At 39.2% G+C, this 26,650-nt stretch overlaps 1 protein-coding gene and 1 long non-coding RNA gene across 2 annotated transcripts in view; both read left to right on the plus strand.

The window, feature by feature from the left end:
• Taf15 (TAF15 RNA polymerase II, TATA box binding protein (TBP)-associated factor, 68kDa) overlaps positions 1-26,650 on the plus strand; it is a 52,189-nt gene that overhangs the window by 7,546 nt on the left and 17,993 nt on the right. The window contains exons 2-7 of the mRNA XM_013013069.1: positions 3,358-3,397; positions 5,413-5,464; positions 5,545-5,629; positions 5,712-5,814; positions 8,416-8,606; positions 10,357-10,477. Coding sequence (XP_012868523.1) covers positions 3,358-3,397; positions 5,413-5,464; positions 5,545-5,629; positions 5,712-5,814; positions 8,416-8,606; positions 10,357-10,477 — 592 coding nt within the window. The remainder of the gene's footprint in view (positions 1-3,357; positions 3,398-5,412; positions 5,465-5,544; positions 5,630-5,711; positions 5,815-8,415; positions 8,607-10,356; positions 10,478-26,650) is intronic.
• LOC105983458 lies at positions 16,439-18,611 on the plus strand. The gene is made up of 2 exons (XR_001174943.1): positions 16,439-16,934; positions 18,542-18,611. It is a non-coding gene; the product is annotated as an uncharacterized LOC105983458 (long non-coding RNA).

The raw sequence follows: 26,650 nt of genomic DNA on the forward strand, positions 1-26,650 counted from the left end.
CCCCCCCCAAAAAAAAAAAAGAAAAAAAACAAAATAGGAAGACTTTAGCTACTAATAAGGCAAATATTATATGATCAGACAGTAATACCTGGATACTATATTAGTGCAAATTTACCAGAATTTGCTTAAAATTTAGAAACTAATTCTTTTGGAGCACATAGGGGACATACACCAAGAGGAAAAAGCCCTAGCCTGCAAAGAATAATGTAGAAAATAATTTTTCTGACTTCGGTGGATTAGTTAGAAAAAATCAGAGTTAACCCTACACACTTTGTAAATTTAAAAGCGCTTCTGAATGATTTTGAGCTCAGGAACGAGTTCAATGTTAAGTAATCTTGATGATCATTTTTTTTTTTTTTTGGGTCTGGTCGTGGGGCCTGAACTCTGGGCCTGGGCGCTGTCCCTCAGCTCTTCAGCTCAAGGCTAGTGCTCTACCAGTTGAGCCACAGCACCACTTCCGGCTTTTTTCTTTTTGCTTATGTGGTGCTGAGGAATCGAACCCAGGGTCTCAGGTATGCAAGGCAAGCGTTCTACCACTGAGCCACCTTCCCAGCCCTCTTGATGATCATTTGTTTCAGATGCCTTACCATTTGTAAGCTGTTTTTGTGTTGTTTTGTTGCCGGTCCTGGGGCTTGAACTCAGGGCCTGAGCACTTTCCCTGAGCTTCTTTTGCTCAGAGTTAGCACTGAGCCACAGTGCCACTTCTGGCCTTTTCTGTTTATGTGGTTCTGAGGAATCAAACCCAGGGCTTCATGCATTCTAGGCAAGCATTTTACCACTAAACCACATTCCCAGCCTTTAAAAAAGCCAGCGTGGGCAGGAATGTCCATGAGACTCTTATCTCCAATTAACCACTAGAAAAACCAGAAGTGGCTCTGTGGCTCAAGTTGGTAAGAGTGCTAGCCTTGAGCAAAAGAGCTCAGGGACAGTGTACAGGCCCTAAGTTCAAGCCCTACAACTGACCCCCCCCCCAAAAAAAAAAAAAAGGTGGAAGAGAGGAAAGAGAGATGGGAGCCTAAGCTGAGAGGAGGTTCCTACAGCCTGAGTCAGCCAGCTGTGGTCTCTCCAGGGACGCAGGACTTTGGAGGATCTGCTTTTCCATTGTACATTCATGGCCCATGTCTCTCCACTCCAACTCCTTCCTTCTGGGCTCCTCTCAAAAGATGGTATTGACAGGCACTGGTGGCTCACACCTGTAATCCTAGCTTCTCAGGAGGCTAAGATCTGAGGGTCCAGGTTCAAAGCCAGTCCAGGCAGCAAAGTCCCCGAGAGACTCTTGTCTCCAGTTAATCACCAGAAAACGAGAAGTGGTGCTGTGGCTCAAGTGAGAGTGCTAGCCTTGAGCAAAAAGAAGCTCAGGGACAGTGCCCCGGCACTGAGTTCAAGCCCTAGGACTGGCAAAAAGAAATCATATAAAATTGATTTTGTTCATTACAAATGGACAAGGCATTCATTTGACTTTGTCTAGAAGTCTAATGGATAGAGAACCTCCTCAACAATTTTTTATGCGAGTGATACTTTGAACTACTGAAAGAAAAAAAACACGTTTCAGTATTTTTTTCACCTCCATTTCAACAGGCGAGGACTCTTTATAGAGGTACAGTGAGGGGCAATAAACCTTCCTGCGGGAATGGAGGTTGTAGGAATGGGTGGATTTGGGGTCAGGCTTATGGGTCTTAACAAGGAAGCAGAAAAAAAAACCAAAACAAAACAGGTTATATGGTTTCTTGGAAGCCAAGGTGGGGGATGTCCTTGGCCAGACCCAGAATGGAATGTTCTACCTGGGCTGAGGGAACTTTCAGCTAAGCCAAAGTGGGAATGACCTGCCTGCGATCAAGCACTTGAGCATGCACCTGGTGTTTTGCTTGACTTGGGGGAATAAGGCAGGGGTCAATTCTTTATAGTCCATCTTTAGATCAAAAGATTGGGCCCAGAAGGGAGAGGTAAGTCCTTCTCTTTGGATGGATAAAAGGATTGGGCTGGTAGAGGAGACTGGGGAAGGAGGTCTGCAGTTATCTTTTCTGGCTACTTCCTGCTGACTTGGGCATTGGTCTCCCATTAGGTGTTCTGTTGGTTAGGCTTCTTGGTTAAGGGGAGGAGTTTTGTGGCCCAGATCTCTTCTCTGTTAAGGAGTCCTGTGGACATGAAAAACTTGGTCATCCTCAGGGATGTGAAAGTTCGGACATGTTCCTGGAGAAAATGAGTAAGACATTTGACAAGACAGGGCCCCACAGATACCACTAGTAAAATCACGATAACTGGGCTCAGGAAAGGAGCCAGCCAGAAGTCCTTTGAGGGGGAGGAAGAGGAATGGAAGGGGGGATTCTGTGTTGAGTTTATATATTTTCCAAAATTTGTTATTTTCTCTAACAATGTCCGATTGGTTAGCACAAAAGCAGCATTTTTCCTCAGAGATTAAAATGGAGGATAGAAGCAGGTATTGCTAACTTGACTGAATTCCTGAAAACGTGGCAAAAATTGGAGTCAACAGCTAACTGAGCAGCTGTAAAAAGTCTTAAGCAACCCTTTTTTGGTGTTGATGGCCAAAGCAGTCTGATACAGAGGAATGGTTTATATATTGCCACACTTGTTCAGATAGGGTCTTGTTAACATTTTTTGTCCAGGCTGGTTTTGAATCATGATCTCCTGACTAGCTAGGACTACAGATATGAGCTACCTCACTCAGCCTGAGTGATTTTTTTGTTTTTTTGTTTTTTCCGTGGGGGGATGATACTGGGGTTTGAACTCCGGCTCCAGCCTCATTCAGGTACTCTACCAATTGAGTCATCTCCTAGTCCGTTTTGCTCTAGTTATTTCGTGTTTGCCCAGAGCTGGCAATCATGATCCTCCTTCCAGTAGCTGGGCTTAGAAGTGCATAGCACCCATCCCCTGCTAAAGCTGTGATTTTAAAAATGTAGTTATTGTAAAAAAGAAAAGAAAAGAACAAAAATACCACTTGTATAGTTTTCTCCCTGTACAGTATTTAACTTGAGGTTTTACTTTCTACAGTTTTCTTTTTTGGTCGAACATGGGGCTTAAACTCGGGGCCTGGGTGCTGTCTTTCAGCTTTTCAGTTCCAGGCGGCTGCTCTACTACTTGAGCCACAGCACCACTTCCGGTTTTCTGGTGGTTAATTAGGATAAGAGTCTCATGAACTTTCCTTCCCTGGGCTGGCTTTGAACCATGATCCGCTAGTCTCAGCCTCCTGAGTAGTTAGGATTATAAGAGTGAGCCACAGGCACCTGGCTTGTACTTCATTTTTGACATTTCTTTGCCATATTGCATCTGTATGAGCTAAAGTCAGTCATAGGTGAAAGATTTTTAAGTAAGATTTAAAATTGTTTTTATGTGTTTTAGATTCTGGAAGTTACGGTCAGTCTGGGGGTGAGCAACAAAGGTAAAGTATACATATATTTTAATAATACCATGAAAAACTAGTATTGAGGAAAAAAAGAATTTAGTTATAAATTCTGGTAGGTTTCTGTTTTGGGACTTACTATGAGAATATCTTAAAATAATTAAATATTAGCTTCCCATTGGGAAGAGAGTATAAATAGGTGCTAAGAAATATTACCTATTTTAAAAGTGTTTGTATAATATAGATGAATCCTGGAAATTAAGATAATCCTATTTAGTGTAATGATTGTTTTAATTACTTTGAAGAAATTGTTAAGAGGTTATTAAGTTCTCAGAAAAAGCATTTCATTTTTTGATGGTATATAATATTAATACTTTTGTAACAATTTCTTTAAAGCACTAGAAAAAATGTTTAGCAATTTTTGAGTCCTTATGTTCACAAAAATATTTGAAGTGAATATACCTTTAGAAGACTTGCTTGCTAGAAAAACAGTCTTCTACTTAGGCTATAAATGGTTTGGAGCCTAGTAATATTCAGAATAGCATATTAGGTATCTGGTCATTAAGTTATGAGCTTTCTGAAAACAAAATTGATTTAATTTGATTCTTCTTAATAGGCATCTGGCAAATGAAATGTACTTTTAAAGTTAGGGAAACTAGGTGGGTGGCAAATGCTTGTAAGCAAAGCACATAGAAAGTAAGACAGGAGGATTACAATTTTGAGACCAGCCTATGCTACATAGGGAGAACCTATCTAAAAAAAAAAGTTCACAAATTCTCTTAGCATTTGATAGCTCTAAAATGATAGAGTTTTTAAAATTTTTATTTTTTAATTTAGTTATTATTATAAGTAGTTGTGCAAAGGTTACAATTCTGTAAGTCAGATTATGAGCACAATCCTTCTTAGTGTCACCCTTTCCTTCATTCTCTCCCATTTTTCCCCTTCTGTCTCCACTCTTAAGTTGCATAGTTCATTTTTTGTTTGTTTGTTTTTGGCATAGTTCATTTTTTTACATAATGTACATCGAATATAATGACTACATGGTGTGTGTGTGTGTGTGTGTGTGTATGTCTCTCTCTTTCTCTCTATATAAAATGATTACTCTCTTCAGGCTTGAGTCCTTTCCTCCCCTAGCCCCCCCCCCCCCATGTTCGTAAAAAGGTGTTTTGGTTTTTTTTCATTTGCTTAGTTTTTAGATTTTTTTTTCCTCCCCTTTGGATATTTGACTCTGAGAGAAAAAAAGTTAATTTTTGAGCTTACATGTTGTAAAATTAATTAAAAATCTTAGGAAGATACATATACTCAGGGAGCAAACAAATATTTTTATTTATTTTTTCAAACAAATATTGAAGTACATGCAAGTGTTGTGACACTGAATACACTATAGTACTCTGGACATATCTATGCTTCTAATTACTGAGGCATTTAAATTGGACTTTTAGTGCCACACATGCCTTTTCTAGAAAGTTTGTAAAACATTTAATGAAGGCAAGTGGTAGGAAGAAGTTAGTTTATTCATATGTAGCTAAATTGAAAGTACCAACTAAACTGGTACTTTAACAAAAGTATTAAAAGTTACTGTGTTAAAGATATTGTGGGTCTTGATGTGTAGCTTATGTGTTATTTCTAAACAAAAAAAACAAAAGCTTAGCTATCAATTACTGTATTGGATTTAAATATTAGAAAAATTTGAACCCGAGATTAAAAATTTGCCTATAGAATGAAATTTGTCAATGTTTCTGGCCATTTTATTGACCGTAAAGCATAAATTTCTTGAGACGTTGTAGCTCTGGTGAAGTTGTACTTGTAAGGACTTGTTAAAATAAAATTTCTGGTATTTGATGTGTAAAGAGGTCTGGGTGTGATACCATTTATGTCTTTTATGGACTTTGGTCATCACATTTCATTTTAGACTCTTACGAGAAAGGTAAACTGATAGTTGCTCAGAAAAGAAACCTGGATTTGAAGTAAAAGTTGAAATGAAGGCAGGGTGCTTCATTTAAGCTTTTAAAGTTTCTTCAAGCACATTTAAGTACTACATTTTTATTTTACAGTTATTCTTCCTATGGAAATCAAGGCAACCAAAGCTATGGGCAAGCACCACAAGTAGGTTGAAAGATAAAATTTCTTTTTTATTACTAGTTACTTTCATATTAAGTGATGAAAACCATTTACCTGAATTTCAGAGCTATTCTGGCTATGGGCAAACAACTGATTCTTCATACGGACAGAACTATAGCGGTTACTCCAGTTATGGACAGAACCAATCAGGTTGGACTGATTTGTTAACTTTGCTGTTTAAAGACTTAGAAATCAGAACTTTCTCTAAATAGTATCCCTGTACAATCTTTAGGTTATTCACAGTCCTACAGTGGTTATGAGAATCAAAAGCAGAGCTCATATGGCCAGCAATCGTACAATAACCAAGGACAGCAAAGCACGGAATCATCATCAGGGTAAGGAAATAGTAAGAGTATTGAGATTGTGTTGGGTAATGTAAATAGATACTGCTGAAGTTTTAGTTTTAAACTTCACTGCCTGTCTTTTTTATTTCCAACTCAGTTTTTTTGTGGTGCTGATAATTGAACCATAGAGCCTCACACATGCTAGGCAAGAACCCTGTCCTGAGCATTATAATTTAATTTAATTTAATGGTCCTGGGGCTTGAACTCAGATACTAGACACGGTCCCTGAGCTTTTTTGCTCAAGGCTAATGCTCTACCATTTGAGCTATATAGCTCCACTTCTAGCTTTTCTAGTGTTTAATTGGAAATAAGAGTCGCATGGGCTTTTTTGCCCAGGCTGGCTTTGAACTGTGCTCTCCAGATCTCAGTTTCTTGAGTAACAATGGTTACAGATGTGGGCCACCAGCACCCAGCTCCATTTTATTTTTGAGCCTTTTGAATGTATTACTTTTCCAGAATTTTTGTTGTTGTTGTTGTTGTGGAGCTTGAACTCTGTGCTTGGGCACTGTCCCTGAGCTCTTCAGCTCAAGGCTAGCGTTCTACCACTTAAGCCACAGTGCCCACTTCTGACTTTTCCTGTTTATGTGGTGCTGAGGAATTGAACCCAGGGCCTCATGCATGCGAGGCAAGCATTCCACCACTGAGCCACCTTCTCAGCCCATTTTTTTTTTCTTAAACTACAGAAACATCTACATGTACCAGATACCTGGAGTATGTTTTATTTGTTAATACAGATAGGTGAACATTTTCAGTTGATTTGCATGAGACTTTTTTTTTTTTGGTTGGTCATGGGACTTGAACTCTCGGCCTGGTCACTGTCCCTCAGCTCAAGGCTAGTGCTCTACCGTTTGAGCCACAGGGCCACTTCCGGTTTTCTGGTGGTTTATTGGAGATAAGAATCTCATGGACTTTCCTGCCCGGGCTGGCTTTGAACCTCGATCGTCAGATCTCAATCTCCTGATTTGCTAGGATTACAGGTGTGAGCCACCAGTGGCTGGCCTGCATGAAACTTTAAAATTTAGTTTTAAAGAGCCTATATTTAATTAAGTAAATAATGCAACCCCTTCCCCCTCTCCCCACTGTGCTTTACATTTTCCATTTCAGGTGTTTAATCCTCAGATGCCACAGATAGTAGTTATCCCCATTTTGTAGATGTAAAGAAATATTGTTACAGTTATACAGTTCCTCAAGTTTTATAGCTGGAGATTTTAGAAAACTGAAATCTCTAGTGGTTTCTGACTGCAGTGTTGAAGTTAGTCCTAATAAAATTCAGTTAAATAAAAACATTAGGAAAGATTTCTGAAGTCAGATTATTAGTTTTAGGGTTGGGGACCTAGTTCAGATGTGAGTACTTTCCTAGAGTAAGCATAGGCCCTGAGTTCAAACTCCAGTACTAGCAAAACAAAACCAAAAATACCAAATTTTGAGAATGTTTGAAAACTATAGAGTACAAATGTAGGGAATATTTTGAAGTCATTTAAGAAAAAAATACCCCCCCCCCCCGTACAGTATTTTCACAATAATAAAAAAAGAAAAAAAATAACCCTTTAATACCTTCTTGTTTAGTTTTAAGTTTAAGCATAATCCTTTTATAAAGAATGTATGGGCTAGGTGCTGGGCTCACACCTATAATTATAGTTACTTCAGAAGGTTTAGATCTGAGAATCAGTTTGGAGGCACCTTTTTTTTTTTTTTCTGTCTTTTCTTTTTTGTTATTGGGGATTGAACCTAGGATGTTGCACTTGCTAGGCAAGTGTTTTGCCACTGAGATTCATCCCAAGCCTAGTTACTGACTTCTGCCCCAACTGGCTTCAAACCTCAATCCTCAGATCTGTTTTCTTTCTTCTTTTTTTGGGGGTGGGGTGGGGGGTTGGTCGTTGGGCTTGAACTCTGGGCCTGGGTGCTGTCCCTCAGTTCTTTAGCTCAAGGCTAGTGCTCTACCACTCTTAGCCATAGAGCCACTTCTGGTTTTCTGAGTGGTTAATTGGAGATGAGTCTCACGGATTTTCCTGCCCAGGCTGGCTTTGAACTGGGATCCTCAGATCTCAGCCTTCTGAGTAGCTAGGATTATAGGTGTGAGCCACCAGTGCCTAGTGCCTGGCTGATCTCTGTTTTCTGAGTAGCTAAAATTACAGCTTTTGGGATCTTGCTTTTTTTTTTAAATTTTTTTTATTTTAAATCATTTAACTGGGGAGGAAAGGGTCTCAGAAAAAGTATTCTTAGTTCAGTATTGTTGCTCAGGGATAATGTACGGCTCTGAATTAAAGCTTCAGGACCAGCACCAAAAAAGAAAGTAAAATCAGTTATTTTCATGCTTGCTAGAGTTCTCAAAGGTACTTGGGGTTCTTTTCCATAGTATGGCTTTTGTTTGAGTGACATCTCTTCAGTGAGATAGTGAGATTGGTCTCTTAAAGGGTATTTCAGTGATGATAAGGAGATAGAGATAAAAGAACCAAATAATTACTATGAGAAAATTTTATCAAATATGGTTCAGATATAAGTGATCAAGATTTTTATATTAGTTGTAGCCAACTTGCTACAGTAAACATAATCTTCCAAGAAAGTCTCTCATGTTCTTTGATTTCTCTTTAGCCAAGGTGGAAGAGCGCCTTCATATGGTCAATCTGACTATAGCCAACATGATTCTTATAACCAGCAGTCAGGCTATAATCAGCATCAAGGCTCATATGATGAGCAGTCAAATTATCAGCAACATGATTCCTATAATCAAAACCAGCAGTCCTATCATTCACAAAGGGAAAACTATAGTCACCACACACAAGGTAAGGTATATTGGCTTCTAGTTTCCTTCTTCCCTTCCCAGAATTATTTGTATGTTGAATTTGGATCAAAAGACTCACACTAGATTTCACCTATTTGTAAAGATTTGAGGTGTCTTCCAAGATAGATTTTTCTCCCATGGCTATTAAAACTGTGATTAGATTTCTCTTTGTTGATTTCAGGGAGACTTCCAAATGGTTATATGACTTTTTGGTGGCTGATTTTCTGTGCTATTTCATTTACTTTACATTTCCTGTGCTATTTCAAGTGATCATTTGGCAATGTTATTTTTGCCACTTTTTGGTGCTAGAAGTACACTTGATTTAGGGAAATCATTTTGTATTAGCCTTTACTAACCTCATTAACAAAGATTGGTCATTACTTCCTCTTGTCCTATAGCGTTTTGTATATCCCACTGATATTTAGGATTCTGTCCACATGATGAAAATGATTCAAAGGAAAAAAGGAACTGTTTTCGATTCATTTTTATATCTTAGTGTTTGTATCTTAGGACTTAGTTCACAGTGAGTTCTCAATGGACATTTGCTGAATTTTTTTTTTTCAGTTCTGGGATTGAACCCATGGCCTTGCACATGTTGTGAAGCATTCTGCCATGAGCTATATTCCTGGTTCTGTTGAATAATTGAGTGAACAAATAAAATCAGTATATACCTTAACTATTGTTTTACAGTTTTAGAAGTGAAGAAAGTAGTAAGTTTCATGATTTGGGTTGTGCTTTTATCAGAGTTACTTTCATAAGGTTTTTTGTTTTGTTTTCAGTATTGATGATTGAATTAGAGCCTTATCCTCTCATTTGGGCTATGCCTTCAGTCCTCCAGAGCCTTGTGAATGCTAGTCAAGCACTGTACCACTGCACTATACACCTAGCCCTTTTTAGTGTTATGCTTATTTTGAGGCAGGATAGCATTAAATTGCTCAGTCTGGCCTCAAATATGTCTTCCTGCCTCAGCTTTTCAAGTAGTTGGGATTACAACAACTGTCAACAAAAAGCTTTTATTTTAACTCATACCATATCACCACTTTGCTGTTCTTGTTTTCTAGTAGAATAGGATTTAATACAGATAGAATTCTCAAATATTTAATTCTGTGTGTTTTGATGACTTGGATTTGAGCTCTGTGTACATGTGCTTTTATCCAAAAGTCATAATATCTGGCTGTAAGTGCATTTAAGATTATGTTATCTAGCCAGATGTGGCAACACATTTTTTTTTTTTTTTTTGCTTGGTTATGGGGCTTCAGCTCTGGGCCTGGGCATTGTCCCTCAGCTCTTCATCTCAAGGCTAGTGCTTTACCACTTGAGCCACAGTGCCATTTCTGGTTTTCTGGTAGTTTACTGGAGATAAGAGTCTCACAGACTTTTCTGCCCAGGCTGGCTTTGCACTGCCATCATCAGATCTCAGCCTCCTGAGTAGCTAGGATTACAGGCGTAAGCCACTGGTGCCTTGCAACACATGCTTTTAATGCTAGGACATGAGAAGCTGAGACAGGAAGATTGAGAGTTAAGGCTAGGCTGAGCTATGTAGCAAGTTCTGGGCCAGTCTGGACTGCATAGAAATGTCTTGCCCTCTCCTGCCCACAAATGGTTTTGTTTATGTGAAACATCTGTCAGAAATGACAATACTTGTTGGGCATGATGACATACCAACTAACAATTGGGTGGTTGGGCAAATTGTGAGACCTTGTCTCCAAAATGACAATAGTTACTTAGGTATGTAATATTTTCTTTTATAGATGACCGTCGTGATGTGAGTAGGTATGGAGAAGATAATAGAGGATATGGCGGGTCACAGGGAGGAGGTAGAGGGCGTGGGGGATATGACAAGGATGGAAGAGGTCCTATGACAGGATCAAGGTAAGTATTTAGGTATAGATGCCTATATTTCTCTCTTGCTACTTTTCTTTGTTATTGTTACTTTGCTGATTTGATTTTAGTATCAAATTTAGAAGATTTTAAGAGATTATGTTGTAGAAAAAAGGGCAGAAATTAGAACTTTATGTTCATAAATTGTCTTAGAATTTGGTATGTTAATATTTTTTACGGTGTATGTTAAACATCAATAACCACCAGTAAATATGGTGTATGTGTTAAATGCCCTTACTATGCTATGGTTAAACACTGGACTTTTTTTGCCAGAGTAAGAATCTAGATATTTAAAAATGACTCTGGGATATCAATATTTTTGTATGTAAAATATTAAAAGAAGTTAGTTCTATGTTGAATGGCAGAGAGGCTAATCCTTAATTTTGAGTTCGTTGGGCAAGGAACCTAATAGCAGAGTAGAAAAATGGGATTGGTATATAAGAGGACGATTTAATATAATTAAGCTATTTTGTCCCCATTCTTAAAGTAAATAATTATTGAAATAATTAGTACAGCATCACATAAAACATTTTATATTTCATCTAGATAAGAGTTGTGGTAAAGGATTGACTTTAATTTAGCTTTTTCCCATCACTCCTATTATTAGATGATACCCTGATTTACAATATAAGTTATGTCATATAGTTTTAAAATTATTATTATTTGCCAGTCTTGGGACTTGAACTCAGGGCCTAGGCTCTGTCCTTGAGCCTCTCCGTGCTTAAGGAGCCATAGCGCCACCTCTGACCTTTTCTGTTTATGTGGTGCTGAGGAATCGAACCCAAGGTTTCATGCATGCTAGGCAAGCACTCTATCACCAAGCCATATTCTCAGCCCTAAAATTATTTTTAAATATATCTGTAAGATACATTTTAACTCTTAAAAACTCCAAAAAATATTTTAATTCTAAAATCAAGAATGAAATAGCAATTTGCATCTATCCTTAGATTAGACTGGTAAGTTGCATATTTGTTTATGAAATACACAGGCTTAAGGATAATTTATGTTTATTAGAAAATTGAAAATATCAGTGACCTGTTACTGATATTTAATAATATATAAATGGCAGTTCATTTTTTGCTCCTTAGATACTAGATTAGATATCTGTTCCTGAGATGTCCTGAAAAATAAAACCAGTATGAACAGACCAAGTTACTCAGAAATTTGATTCACTTTCTTGTACATCTCTATTTTTAATTTTTATGCTTTAGTATTATTAAAATACTAGTGTAAACATATTTAAGTTTTTTTTAAAGCTGTAGACATCAAGTCTTAAATGGCAGTTTACAAATATATATAAAAAAAGATAAGGGCTAAGCACTGACAGCTCATGCTTATAATCCTAAGCTACTCAGTTTGAAGCCAGCCAGCGCAGGAAAAGTCTGTGAGACTCCAATAACAATCAGAAAAAGCCAAAAGTTGGAGCTGTGGCTCAAGTGATAGAGTGCAGGCCTTGCCCCAGGACCAGCTTTAAACAAAAAAAATCTCAAGTCAGTGGCACCGGCTTGTGTGACCCCGTCTGAGGATTTGTGTGCTGTGTGAGGTTGTATATGCTGGTGTGCACAGCCTTGGAGGGAAGGAGAAAACTCCTTGAAACTCTGGGCAACAGTCCAGATGCCCGGCCACAACCTCAGGGGAAGACATGCAGAATGTGCTATTCCTGATCCTCTGAATGACCTCATGATACTCCCTCACACTCCCTTCTTGTGTGTAAAAAAATCACCTGGGCCTTGCTTATCTCTTGAATCTTTGATCACTGTAAAACTGTTTCATATTTGCTGACTAAAATGAATTTTTTTTGTTTGCTAAGATTAACTCTGTATTCTATATATAAGCATGTAGTGCTTTTAATAAACTTTGTCTATACCCGCAAGGTGTAGTCTACTCTGCCTACCAGGCACTGCATTCCCAGATCTTGCTGTGTGAGCAGCAACAAGTGGCACCTGGAGTTTTAATTAGAAGGATGGTGGTGTCCTCAGAGAAGGAGGTAAGTGGGAAGCATTTCATTATGGGACATCACTTTCTTAAGAAAAGTGGAGCAGAGTTGTTCAAAGAACCACTTCTGGAGTGTCTCGAAACTATTTGTGAGCATAACCCATGGTTCCCCAACAAGGGAACTTTCGATGAAAAAACATGGCAGAGAGTTTAAAACAATGTAAGGAGAGCTTACATAGAAATATTGAAAGATGAGGGCCAGGAAGGTGGCTCAGTGGTAGAGTGCTTGCCTTGCATGCATGAAGCCCTGGGCTTGATTCCTCAGTACCACATAAGCAGAAAAAGCTGGAAGTAGTGCTGTGGCTCAGGTGGGTAGAGCCTTGAGATGAAGAGCTGAGGGACAGCACCCAGGCCCAGAGTTCAGGCCTTATCACCGGCAAAACTTTTATAAGAAATATTGAAAGATGAAAAGATTGTTGATCAGAAACAAAGTGTAAAAGGATTACTGCATCATTTTAAAGAAGAAACTTAGCTAAAAGGTTTTCTGTTCTTGTTGTGGCATGCCACCTATCTGTGTTCATGTCCTTTTTCCTGTCTACTTAAAAGTTTTTTGTTGTTGGCAAAGTTTTGTTTTTTTAACTGACTACGTGGTTCAATCATAATTAGGCAAAATATCGCCACGAAAATTCCAAAAACTCTTAAAACAGCCAGTATTAAAATCTTAAGTGCGCTCTATGATTTGTGCACAAACTTGTCTGCCTATTTGTCTATATGTGAAATGTGTAAAAGGGTCATGGTTTCAAAGTTATCAAGTATTCTGCTTGCTAAAAGATCTTTGTTAATGGAACTTGTGATTTAATCTGAATTGCCTTGAAAATTCTGAGACTGCCTGACTACAAGGCTCAGGCTGCATTTTCTCCTTGTGGAAGCTGCCAGAGGGGAGGGTGTAGATGGCTGTGAGCCTGGTTCAGACATTTGGCTGGTCCTGTCAGTGCAAATGGTTATAAAGTGCTCTTGTCTAAGATTGGATAAAAGACAAGAGTCAGGCCAGTTTAGTTTCAGGTGACCCTCACCCAGCCTTCCTCCAATTGAAGGTATTCAAAAGGCCAATTGGTAAGATGCCTGGCTAACCAAGCAAGCCCTGGAAAAATTGTGGTCCAGATAAAGTACTTTGTTAAAAGGTTTTATCTACCACTGAAAATCTGTGTGTGTCTGAACCCGTGTGAATATGTTTAAGATAAAAACTTGACTGTGTGCTGTAAAAGATTTCGGTGAGTTTAACTTTAAAATTCAAAAAGGTTCTGAGGTTTGGATGTTACCAAAAGTCTTTAAGAATTACTGCATTGTTTTAAAGGCTAAGGATTTGTTCATTTGAAAATTAGAAAATTTAGTATTTTGAAATCTGGTATTTTTAAATGCATGAGGCTGTTTACACTGTAATCAAGTTATCTGTCTTAGCCAAAAGACATTGGGGATCTGGGGTTTATTTCCTTCGGCTAAAATTTGGGGGAAAGTATTAGAAACTTAAATGTAAGGGTTTGCTTACCACTGCTAAAGACTTTACCTGTTTTGTCTGTCCAAAACTTGTAAGGTAGGAAGTAGGAAAGTTTCATTAGGTAGTCAATGAAGAGAAAACCATGGGTTATTTAGGCAGGAAAAGAAGTTTATTTACCAAACTGCTGCCCCCACCATGCATGGTGGAGAGGCAAGTCCCAAAAGGGGCGACCCACCCCAGGCTAGTACTTATGTAGGCAAGGCACAGGAGGAGGAATGGCCTGATGGGGGTGTGGCCACAATGGAGTTTATTTACCAAAGCTTATGTACCAAACTGCTGCCCTCCCCTCCTGCTGTGCATGGTAGAGAGCATGTCCTAAAAGGGATGGAGGAGGACCCCCCCCCCCCATTCCTTATCTAGGCCAGGCACAGGAAGTGGTGGGGGAAAGGTCACACTGGATCTGGACGTTACCTCAGGGCCCAGGTGTGCCAGTTATCTAGGTAATGCAGATACGGGCAGGAAAATTAGCCAAGGGGTAGGAGATGACTATACAGGGCCTGCATGGCCTGGGAGGATCTTAAAAACTGCGTGGGTACTTCAGTTGAAGAGAAAAGGAAAGGTAAAACTTTAGGATGAGCCTAGAGAAGACCCATGGTAGAAAAGAATGGACACTGCAAACCTGATGGTAAAGTGAGTGATGTGATGATGTAATTGGTATTGCCAGAATTGCTCTTGGATGTATTAAAAATTGAAAAGGCTTTAAAAAGTAGGGTTGAGGGCTGGGAAGGTGGCTCAGTGGTAGAGCGCTTGCCTTGCATGCCTGAAGCCCTGGGTTCGATTCCTCAACACCACATAAGCAAAAAGAAGAAAGCCGGAGGTAGCGCTGTGGCTCAAGTGGTAGAGTGCTAGCCTTGAGCTGAAGAGCTGAGGGACAGTGCCCAGGCCCAGAGTTCAGGCCCCACGACCGGACCAAAAAATAAAAATAAAAAAAAAAATAAAAAGTAGGGTTGAAAAGTTTATCTGTGTAATCTGGTTTTAATGCTATTCTGCTATTAGATATGTGTTAAAAAGCCAAAATATGTTGACTCTAGATTCAATACTAGTTTATTATAACTTTTGTATTAAGGAAAAACTGTCATTTGAGTTCAAAAGTTTTTTAAGAGGTAAATCAGACAGAAAAATTAAATACATAAAATATATCTTTTAAAATAAGCAACCAGGGCTCGGAATGTGGCTCATTGGTAGAGTGCTTGCCTTGCATGCATGAGGCCCTGGATTCAATTCTTCAGTACCACATAAACAGAAAAAGTTGGAAGTGGTGCTGTGGCTCAAGTGGTAGAGCTCAAGCCTTGAGCTGAAGAACTGAGGGACAGTGCCCAGACCCAGAGTTCAGGCCCCAAGACATATATACATACATACACACATACATATATACATAAATAAATAAGCAGCCAAAAGGCAATGCATGAGGTTCTTTAAATGAAGAATAAAGTATAAAAGTAGAGGTTAGTAAAAGGCTTTTTAGATCAGGAATGGATTCCTGGATATGAAATTTGGAAGTAAAATTGTTCCAAGTGTTTGTTTCAAAGTACAAAAAGGAAAAATTATGGCTACCAAAACGATTCCAGCTTGCCCTTACACATTTTTTCAGCAGACCCACAGTAAAAGACAGGATATTTACAAGTTTGTCAGGTGTACCTTTACCCCTTAATAAATTCCAGGTAAGAGCATGGTTAAAAAGCTACTTCCATGTTGACCACCTTGTTGCTTTTAATTGGGGTAAAGTGGCCTTTTGTAAGACCCATTGATCTGAAAACTGTGGTTCAAGCCAACCCTGGCAGAGAAAGGACTATGGGACTGTCATCTCTAATCTGCCAGCAGAGTGCTGGAAAGTGGAGTTGCTTTGGAGCTCAAAGTGGTAGAATGCTACCATGAGTTGGAGAGCTGAGGGACAGTACTCAGCCCTGAGTTCAAGTCTAGTGACAGACCAAGGGAAATGCCAAGGTGTATTTAACCCAGCATGCAGAAAAACACTCCTGGGACCTTGGCAATGATGGAGCAACCAGAAGCAGTTACATGCCACTGCTTAGATGGCAGAGACTGTGTCATATCCTGGAATCACTTACGCTTGGCCCTTCAAAAATTGATCAGAGTCAGAAGTCATGGGAAGAAAGTTTATAAGCATGCACAACTGGCCTGGAACTTGTCAATCATCTGTGATAGTGGGCAGTAAAAGGCTAAAGTTGTAAAATGTGGGGGATAGTTAAAATCCCAAACCCCCTGTATCTGCTCAAAATCCTAATTGGCAGTAAGCTTTGAGCTGGCACCAGTCACATAAATTTACTCTGCTAAGGAAAGACAGTTTACAGACCTGAGATTATATGTCCCTATTAAGAACTGCTTAAAGGCCTACCCAGGTAACTTAGGTATTATTAGGGTCACTAACGATCAGCTTTCCATGCCTGTAACCCTATAAAACACTTAAGCTCCAATTATTAAAAAACAAAAAAGGAGGAGCCCCAAGGGAAACTCTTGCCTTAACCTTATTTACTTGAAATTTTAAAAATTTACCTCAAGGTGATCCTTATCCTAGAGCTGAAAAGCAGTTTACCTCTCCAGTTCCATCTCAAGACCATACTCCCATATGGTTTAAAGAATTTGATCAGTGGAAACCAGGACTAATGACTGGTTGTGGGAAAGGGTATGCTTCTATCGTTCCAGATGGATCTACCGGCAACATATGGGATCCTCTGTGGCCCATCCGACCCTGGAAGGATGAGAACAGTACAACCTAAACCTGAGGAAGAAGAATTAAAACGGCACCTTGCAGGCCTAAATGTGAAAACCCAATGACGCTATCGTCCCTATCACAAGAAAACTAGTCAGACGCTGCCAACATGGGGTCAGATTAAGATGTTGTCAGACAAGGGAGCAGTTGTTCTGATCAGTACTGAAAGCCCTAGAACACCCGCACATCTGTTTTTGGCCATGGTTGTGCTGCTCGCCTGTACTTCCATGGTGAGTAGTGAACATGTGTATTGAGCCTATGTCCCTCACCTGCCATTGTTAAGATTAGTAGATTGCTAGATCCTGGCTGGTGGTATATACTAATGACAGTATGTATCTTCCTCCACCGTGGGACCATACAGGTCCCGCTCATCCAGCTGAGGAGGGAACACACTATAATATATCCTTGGGAGTGGGGTCTTTAGCACTGTGTTTGGGGGTACCCCCTTGCTTTACCAATCAGAAGACAGGTATGGGTGTACATTTTGCCTGATGATAAGTCTATTGGTGGCATTTGACCATTTAGTTCACTTTCCTTAGGTTTCATTCATCAGAATCATTCTGACTAAGTATGACTGGGTGACCAGCCAACCCTGTATGCCAGGGCATTAAATGTTGCAATTGTGTTTACACTCCTATTCAGTGGTCTCAGTGTCGCAGCCCTAGAGGAAAAATTATACAGCATAATAATGTTTCATTTATAGATTGGGCCCCCAGGGGCATTTCATCGCCAGTAGTTCTGAAAAACATGTTGATGATTGGTGTACTAGTAATTTTTCTGTTTGATGGCGTTTATACAATGGAATTATAAATCATGTAGAACCCACTGCTTTGCTTACCTGGCATGATGAGGCCTTGTACCTCGTAGACCACCAATAAATTTTAAGGGACGTTTGAGCCCTGAACAATGGCATTTATGGAAACTTCTGCCTGTTTCATACAACTCAAAATTTTCTTGGACATTTTATTAGAGCCTATAAGGCAAACTATACATTTTATAGGAATCACTCTTCTTTTGTACAGGCTTGTGTTAGACTTCCTTATGTATTAGCCATAGGAACTGTGTCAATTAGTGAAACTTTATGTAACTTAGATAGTTTTGATTGTTTACTTTCACATGTTTAAATCAATCTATTCCTTTTAATGTCTTCTTAATCCCTTTAGATATGACCATCTTGCTTAGGAGGTCTGGTTGCCTGTTAACTTCACCTGACCTTGGCAAGAGAGCCCCATTGTCGGTTTGCTGACAGGAATTTTCCAATGAGTATTCAAAAGAACTAAGAGGTTTCTGGGCATAATTATAGCCGCAGTTATTGAACTGATTGCTGTTGCCACAGCCGCTGCAACCACTGGAGTAGCTCTGCATACCACTGTCCAACCCAAGAACTTTGTTGGGATGTGGCAGCAAGATTCTCATCAGCTGTGGGTTCATCAGATAAATATTGAACAGGATATTGAATCCCACATAAACACCCTACAAATGCGGTCCAGTGGATGAGAGACCAGATAATTGATCTGCAAAAACAACTTAGCTTTAAATGTGATTAGAGGCCAACAAGGCTGTGTGTTACCAACGCCCCCTTCAATGCATCACTTGGCAGGAACTTTAGTACCACCTGCAGAACTTGTGAGGAAATTTATCTTGGAATATACATCAGCTACAAGAAGAAGTCACTGAGACTTCTGGGCATAATTCCCTAGGATGGGAAATGAAGGCTTAGCTGAAGGAATAGCATCTGTATTACATCAATTAAATCCCTGTACCTGGAGGCAGAGTTTTACCCATAGTGCTTTTACAGGATTGATTGTATTGTGTCTTATATTTGCATTCTTTGCAGGATACCACAAAATAGCCAAGATGTCCCTTCCACAAAGGAATTTTGTGCTTGCTCTACTACACTTAAAAAACAAAAAAGGGGAAGCTGTCGAAGGCACTGGCCACGTGATTCCTTCTGAGGATTTGTGTGCTGTGTGAGGTTGTGTATGCTGGTGTACACAGCCTTAGGGGGAAAGAGAAAACTCCTTGAAAGTCTGGGCAACAGTCCAGATGCCTGGCCTCACCTCAGGGGAAGACATGCAGAATGGGCTCTACATACTCCTCTGAATGATCTTATAACACTCCCTCATACTCCTTTTATGTATGTAAGAAAATCACCTGCACTTTGCTTATTTCCTGTAACCTTTGATCTCGTAAAACTGTTTCATGTTTGCTGACTAAGATTAACTCTCGGTGTGTATGTGCTATATATAAGCATAAGTGCTATTAATAAACTTTATCTATACCTGCAAGGTGTAGTCCACTCTCTGCCTACCCAGCACTGCGTTCTCAGTCTCGCTGTGTGAACAACAACAATCCCTTTTCATTATTAAAGGTTTGCTTTCTATCTAAAATAGAATTCCGAAATCAAGTTTACTTAATTTTCCAGAGGAGGTGCTGTAGGTTATTGGCTACCTTGAAATGGTGTACATTTTAGGTTGTATATCCTAGGTTTAATTTTGTTTTCATAAGGGGTTTATAATTATAACCTACTAGATTATGTAGTCAACTATATAGTGTCTGACTAAGTAAGGAAAAAGTATGAAAGTTTGTACAAACACGTTTTTATCTGTGAGCAAGAACTCATTTTACAACCAGAGAATTCAAAATATCTTAAATGATTTTCCTGATAAAGTAAGAAACAACCTCGTTGGCAATATATTTCAATCTAATTTGTAGCTCAGGCTGAATTAAGTTTTCATTTCAGACATTTCCCCCCTTAATAAAAAACCCAAATCTTTTTTTGACTGGATTTTCGTTAATAAGAATTTAAACAGTTTTTTGGTGTAAAAAGATGTTTGAATGCCTTAGTCTTGTAGTTGACATTTTACAATTTATAAATCATTTTTGTGAGTCTATGAATGTGGCTCAAATAGCAGAGCACCTGTCTAGTAAGTGTGATGCCTTGTATTCAATTACTAGTTTTGCCAACAAATCTTTTTTTTTTTTTGTCAGTCATGGGGCTTGAACTCAGGGCCTGGATGCTGTCCATTAGCTCTTCAGTTCAAGGCAAGCACTCTACCACTTGAGCCATAGTGTCACTTTCAGCCTTTTCTGCTTATGTGGTGCAGAGGAATTGAATCCAGGGCCTCATGCATGCATGGCAACAAGCACTCTACCACTGAGCCACCTTCCCAGCCTCCATCAAACCTTTTTATTTACCTTTAGAAACTTCCTCATACAAAATTATGTGTTTAAGCCCGGTATATATTTGGTCGAAATATGTTGATCTGGTTTAAGTGAGGATAATACTGAGGGAACTAAATGTTTAGAATCTTGCCTCTTTTCTCTCTCCTCCCCCAGTAAAAAGGATATTCACAAAAGGCCTGTTTCAAAACTCTATAATTTTTTTTTAATTGGGCCAGCTAGTAAATCTTAAGACTTGGAAGGCCACCTGGTTTCAAGTTTTAAAGCTTGTCCTTGAAGTACCAAAGCATCCACAATATGTAAATGAGTAAGCATGAAACTTCATTATGGATACTAAAATTAAAAATGTGTAATTTTCATGTGTTACAACATGTTTAAGATGTGTTATTTAGCATATTTAGGTCAAGTATTTTGAATTTGAATATAAATGCCTAATTTCAGATTTTTTTCATACTTGGTTTTATACTTGAATACCAGAAGTACTTAACATTTTTTCATTCATTTTTGTCACCACTCCCATTTGTGTTTCTAATCATCTTAATATGTTGGAAATATTGTCTTGGGATCTTTGAAGACTAGCTGCATGAAAGTATTCTCTTGGGCTATTTAGTGGATTTACATTTATAATTGAAGAAATAGGAGTTTACTTTGAGGTGAGGGCTGAATGTATGGTAAAGATTAGGATTGTTTTAGACAAAAATTTCATGATTGCTTGGTTGGAAGAATTCAGAACCCACCTGTTTTTCAAATATGGAAGAGATAGGAAATTATAAGGACAATAGGAAACTGTATTTTTTCTTTTGAAATAGCAATTATGGGAATGAAGATTATTTTTCTTGTTCTATAATTCATATTAACACCTTAATGTACTACAAGTTGAGACTTTACATTGTCCATTTGTTTATTAATTTTATTGCCTTATATAAAATTGCCAGAATTTCTTAAGATAATTGTTTTTCATTATTAGTATGCTATCAAGTTAATTGAATGTTTCAGACTTACAGGTAAAATAAGGGATACTCTGAGTATTTTCTCCCTTTTACAAGAGTGTTTAATTAGCTCTTTTAAGAATGTATGTATGTCCTAGGCTGACATGTACCTCAGTGGTAGTTGCGTGCCTCTCATGCTCAAGGTCCTGGGCTTTTAGTATATGTTTTGGTGACAGTCTAGAATAGCACTGCTCAATAACAATACAGGGGTCATAAATGTGAGCTTTATATATATATGTATATAATATATATATATACATATATATATGTATATGTATATATATATATATATATATATATATATATTAGTGCTGGTACTGGAACTTAAACTCAAGGGCCTAGATCTGCCCCTTGGCCTGTTTGCTTAAGGCTAGTGCTCTACCACTTAAGCCACAGCTCCACTTCTGGCTTCTTGGTGGTTAATTAGAGATAAGGATCTCACAGACTTTTCCTGCTTGGGCTTGCTTCAGACTATAATCCTCAGATCTCATACTCCTGAGTAGTCAGTTATAGGTGAGCCACCAGTGCCTGGCTGAGCCTTATATGTAATTTTAAATAACCTACTAGTTATATTAAAAAAATTCAAACAAGTGCAATGACACTTGAAATCCTAACTATATGGAAGGATTGTGGTTCAAGGCCACTCTGTGCAAAAAGTTTGCAAAAATCCCAATAAAAGTTTGATGTGGAAATAGTATCACAGTTCAGGCTAGCCAAAGCATAGAAATGAGATCCTATTTCAAAAATCAGCAAAAAGGGCAGGGAGTGTGGCTTATGTAGTAGAGCACCTGACTATAAAGCTTGAAGCCCTGAGTTAAAATGCCAGAACCACCACAAAAAGAAAAATCAGCAGAGGGGTAAAGAGAGGGTGGGTGGTTGTATAGCTGAGTGGCAGAGCACTTGTCTAGCATGCACGAGTCTCTGGATTTAGTCCCTAGAACCACAAAAGAAAGAAAACAATGGAAATATGTTGCTGGTCACACAGCGAGACCTGGGAACTCAGTGCCTGGTAGGCAGAGAGTGGACTGCACCGTGCAGGTATAGACAAATTTTACTAAAAGCACTACATGTTAATATATAGCATACACATAAAGTTATTCTTAGTGAGCAAGAGTTAATCTTAGTGAACATGAAACAGTTTTACATGATCAGAAGATTACAAGAGATAAGGCGAGGGTAATTTTCTTACGTGAGGGGAGTGTGAGGGAGTTGTTATGGGGTTATTCAGATGAGTTTGTAAAGCCCATTCTGCATGTCTTCCCCTGAGGTCTTGGCCAGGCATCTGGACTGTTGCCTAGACTTTCTCCACAAGGCAGCGGCTAGGTATCCCTACTGTTTCCCGGACTATGGAAGAGTTTTCTCCTTGTACAGCAATATGCACAGCCTCACAGCATACAAATCCTCAGATGTGGTCAGGTGGGCCAGTTGCCTTGGACAGCTCCCCATTTTTATTTTTTTATTTTTTTTTCACTTGATTGTGGGGCCTAAGGCTGGCGCCTTAGCACTTAAGTCACAGCTCCACTTTTTTCTGTTTATGTGGTGCTGAGGAATTGAACCCAGGGCCTCATGCATGTGAGGCAAGACTCTACCACTGAGCCACCTTCCCAGTCCCCCTTGTTTTTTAAGTACAGCAAGCACAAAATTCCTTTGTGGAAAAGACATCTTGGCTATTTTGTAGTGGAGACAGTGGTATTTTTCAAATAACACAAATATAAGGCACAATATAAGCAATAGATTTATCATCAGGCAAAATGTATATCCATACCTGTCTTCTGATTGGTAAAACAAGGGGGTGTCCCCAAACAGTGGTAAAGACCCCATTCCTAAGGATAACTGTTCCTTCCTCAGCTGGATAAGCGGGACCTGTATGGTCCCACGGTGGAGGAAGATACATACTGTCATTAGTATATACCACCAGCCAGGATCTAGCAATCTACTAATCTTAACAATGGCAGGTGAGGGACATAGGCTCAATACACATGTTCACTACTCACCATGGAAGTACAGGCGAGCAGCACAACCATGGCCAAAAACAGATGTGCGGGTGTTCTAGGGCTTTCAGTACTGATCAGAACAACTGCTCCCTTGTCTGACAACATCTTAATCTGACCCCATGTTGGCAGCGTCTGACTAGTTTTCTTGTGATAGGGACGATAGCGTCATTGGGTTTTCACATTTAGGCCTGCAAGGTGCCGTTTTAATTCTTCTTCCTCAGGTTTAGGTTGTACTGTTCTCATCCTTCCAGGGTCGGATGGGCCACAGAGGATCCCATATGTTGCCGGTAGATCCATCTGGAACGATAGAAGCATACCCTTTCCCACAACCAGTCATTAGTCCTGGTTTCCACTGATCAAATTCTTTAAACCATATGGGAGTATGGTCTTGAGATGGAACTGGAGAGGTAAACTGCTTTTCAGCTCTAGGATAAGGATCACCTTGAGGTAAATTTTTAAAATTTCAAGTAAATAAGGTTAAGGCAAGAGTTTCCCTTGGGGCTCCCCCTTTTTTGTTTTTTAATAATTGGAGCTTAAGTGTTTTATAGGGTTACAGGCATGGAAAGCTGATCGTTAATGACCCTAATAATACCTAAGTTACCTGGGTAGGCCTTTAAGCAGTTCTTAATAGGGACATATAATCTCAGGTCTGTAAACTGTCTTTCCTTAGCAGAGTAAATTTATGTGACTGGTGCCAGCTCAAAGCTCACTGCCAATTAGGATTTTGAGCAGATACAGGGGGTTTGGGATTTTAACTATCCCCCACATTTTACAACCTTAGCCTTTTACTGCCCACTATCACAGATGATTGACAAGTTCCAGGCCAGTTGTGCATGCTTATAAACTTTCTTCCCATGACTTCTGACTCTGATCAATTTTTGAAGGGCCAAGCGTAAGTGACTCCAGGATATGACACAGTCTCTGCCATCTAAGCAGTGGCATGTAACTGCTTCTGGTTGCTCCATCATTGCCAGGGTCCCAGGGCTGAGTACTGTCCCTCAGCTCTCCAGCTCATGGTAGCATTCTACCACTTTGAGCTCCAAAGCAACTCCACTTTCCAGCACTCTGCTGGCAGATTAGAGATGACAGTCCCATAGTCCTTTCTCTGCCAGGGTTGGCTTGAACCACAGTTTTCAGATCAATGGGTCTTACAAAAGGCCACTTTACCCCAATTAAAAGCAACAAGGTGGTCAACATGGAAGTAGCTTTTTAACCATGCTCTTACCTGGAATTTATTAAGGGGTAAAGGTACACCTGACAAACTTGTAAATATCCTGTCTTTTGCTGTGGGTCTGCTGAAAAAATGTATAAGGGCAAGCTGGAATCATTTTGGTAGCCATAATTTTTCCTTTTTGTACTTTGAAACAAACACTTAGAACAATTTTACTCCCAAATTTCATATCCAGGAATCCATTCCTGATTTAAAACTAACCTCTACTTTAAAACTTTATACTTCATTTAAAGAACCTCTTGGAATCTTGAGAGGCTAAGTAACATCCATTGCCTTTTGGCTGCTTGTTTTAACACAGATTTTTATTTATTTATTTTTTAGTTTGATTTAACTTAAAAATCTTTGGAACTCAAATGGCAGTTTTTCCTTGATACAAACATTACAATCAACTAGCACTGTACCAGGAATCTAGAGTCAACATATTTTTGTCATTTTAGACACATCCAGTCTAATCACAGAATATCATTAAAACCAGAGCACATTATGCAGATAAATTTATTAACCCTCTTTTTAAAGCCTTTTCAATTTTTAATATATCCGAGGGACAGTTATATACCAATCACATCATCATATCACTCACTTTTATCATCAAGTTTCCAGTGTCCATATCCAAGGAAAAGAAACTGAACGAAGATAGACCACTCTATGGCATTGGCTGATATCCTTCCAATTCTTTTTTTTTTTGGGTCCGTCCGGTCGTGGGGTCTGAACTCTGGGCCTGGGAGCTGTCCCTCAGCTCTTCAGCTCAAAGTTAGCGCTCTACCACTTGAGCCACAGCACCACTTCCGGCTTTTTTCTTTTTGCTTATGTGGTGCTGAGGAATCGAACCCAGGGCCTCAGGCATGCAAGGCAAGCGCTGTACCACTGAGCCACCTTCCCAGTCCATCCTTCCAATTCTTTAGGGTTGGATAAAGTGCCTTTGTGCCAGCCTGTCCTCTTCTACCATGCATGGACTTACTGGGTTGCACTTCTGCCTGTTTACCCCTCACCTTCAAAGGTAGGTCCTCTATGCTCATCTGAAGTTTTTTCTTTCTTTTTCTCTTGGTTCTTAACTGAAATACCCAAGCAGTTTCAGATGGAACAAGTAAAGTCTTTAGCAGTGGTAAGCAAACCTTTACATTTAAATTTCTAGTACTTTCCCCAAAATTTTAGCCAAGGGCTAAGACAGATAACTTGATTACAGTGTCAACAGCCTCATGCATTACTTTTGGAAACTAGTGAATGTGGTGTCAAAAAAGGCGCACATAAATGCTCTGCAGCCTTTTCCTGCCCTTAAATTGTGATGTCTTCGTGTTGGAGCTGCATAAGCAACAGTAAAAAAAAAAAAAAAAAAACTAGATTTCAAAATACTAAATTTTCTAATTTTCTTTTTCTTTTTTTTTTTTTGGCGGTTGTGGGGCCTGAACTCTGGGCCTGGGTGCTGTCCCTCAGCTCTTTAGCTCAAGGCTAGCGCTCTACCACTTGAGCCACAGTGCCACTTCCGGCTTTTTTTTCCTGCTTCTGTGGTGCTGAGGAATTGAACCCAGGGCCTCATGCATGCAAGGCAAACACTCTACCACTGAGCCACCTTCCCAGCCCAGGACATTTTTTTTTTAAGCTTAGTAAGAAATGACTGTCCCAGTAACAGATCTGCTCTGGTGGTTTGTCATGCGTTAGCACTGTTACTTTTGACTGCTTGGAACACTAGTGTGTTTGAATTTAAGGGCATATCAGTTACTTCTCTAAAAGTAAAGATTTTCAAGAGTATATTTTTGTTGGGAGGTAGAGAGTAGTATAGAAATTTATTCAAAGCCATTACCTTTTCTTAGGGAAAGAATTCCATGGCAACATCATTAAAGTGTCATTTGCCACCAGAAGACCTGAATTTATGAGAGGTGGTGGAAGTGGAGGTGGACGGCGAGGTAAGATACTTCTATCAATTACTTGCATTTTTTAATTTTTATTTTTCTTAATATATATTTTTTATTGTAAAAATACTGTATAGAGGGGTTACAGTTACATGAGCAAGGTAATAAGCCCATTTCCTATCAGCATTGTTACACCTCCTTTGTTTTTCCCCTACCATCTCATCCCTCCCCCTCAACCCCCCCCCCCACAAAATTGTAAAGTTCATTTTCAACATACTGTCTTGAACATCTTATTATTACAACGGATCATCCTGAATCCTTATTTCAGCATTTTATTCCCCTTCCCCTCCCAAAATTAGAAAAATGTATATACAAGATGCAGGACACTGGAATCAAATACAGTAAGTGACAAAGAGATTGTACCATGGGGGAAGAACCTACAAACAAACAAACAAAGATCACATAGTACATGTATATTAAAAAGAACAGCAACAAAGATAAAACCTTTTGTGTCCCTATCTTGGGATTCATTTCATTTAGCATCAGGTTATATGGTCATATGTACATAGCTTTTGACCTCTTCTGCTTGCCCTAGACATATACTAGTTATACACATCAATTCTTTTTTTTTTTTTTTTGGGTCCGGTTGTGGGGCCTGAACTCTGGGCCTGGGCACTGTCCCTCAGCTCTTCAGCTCAAGGC

The sequence above is a fragment of the Dipodomys ordii genome, unplaced genomic scaffold (genome assembly GCF_000151885.1).
Source record: "Dipodomys ordii isolate 6190 unplaced genomic scaffold, Dord_2.0 Scaffold19, whole genome shotgun sequence".
In the NCBI taxonomy this organism is placed as follows: domain Eukaryota; kingdom Metazoa; phylum Chordata; class Mammalia; order Rodentia; family Heteromyidae; genus Dipodomys; species Dipodomys ordii.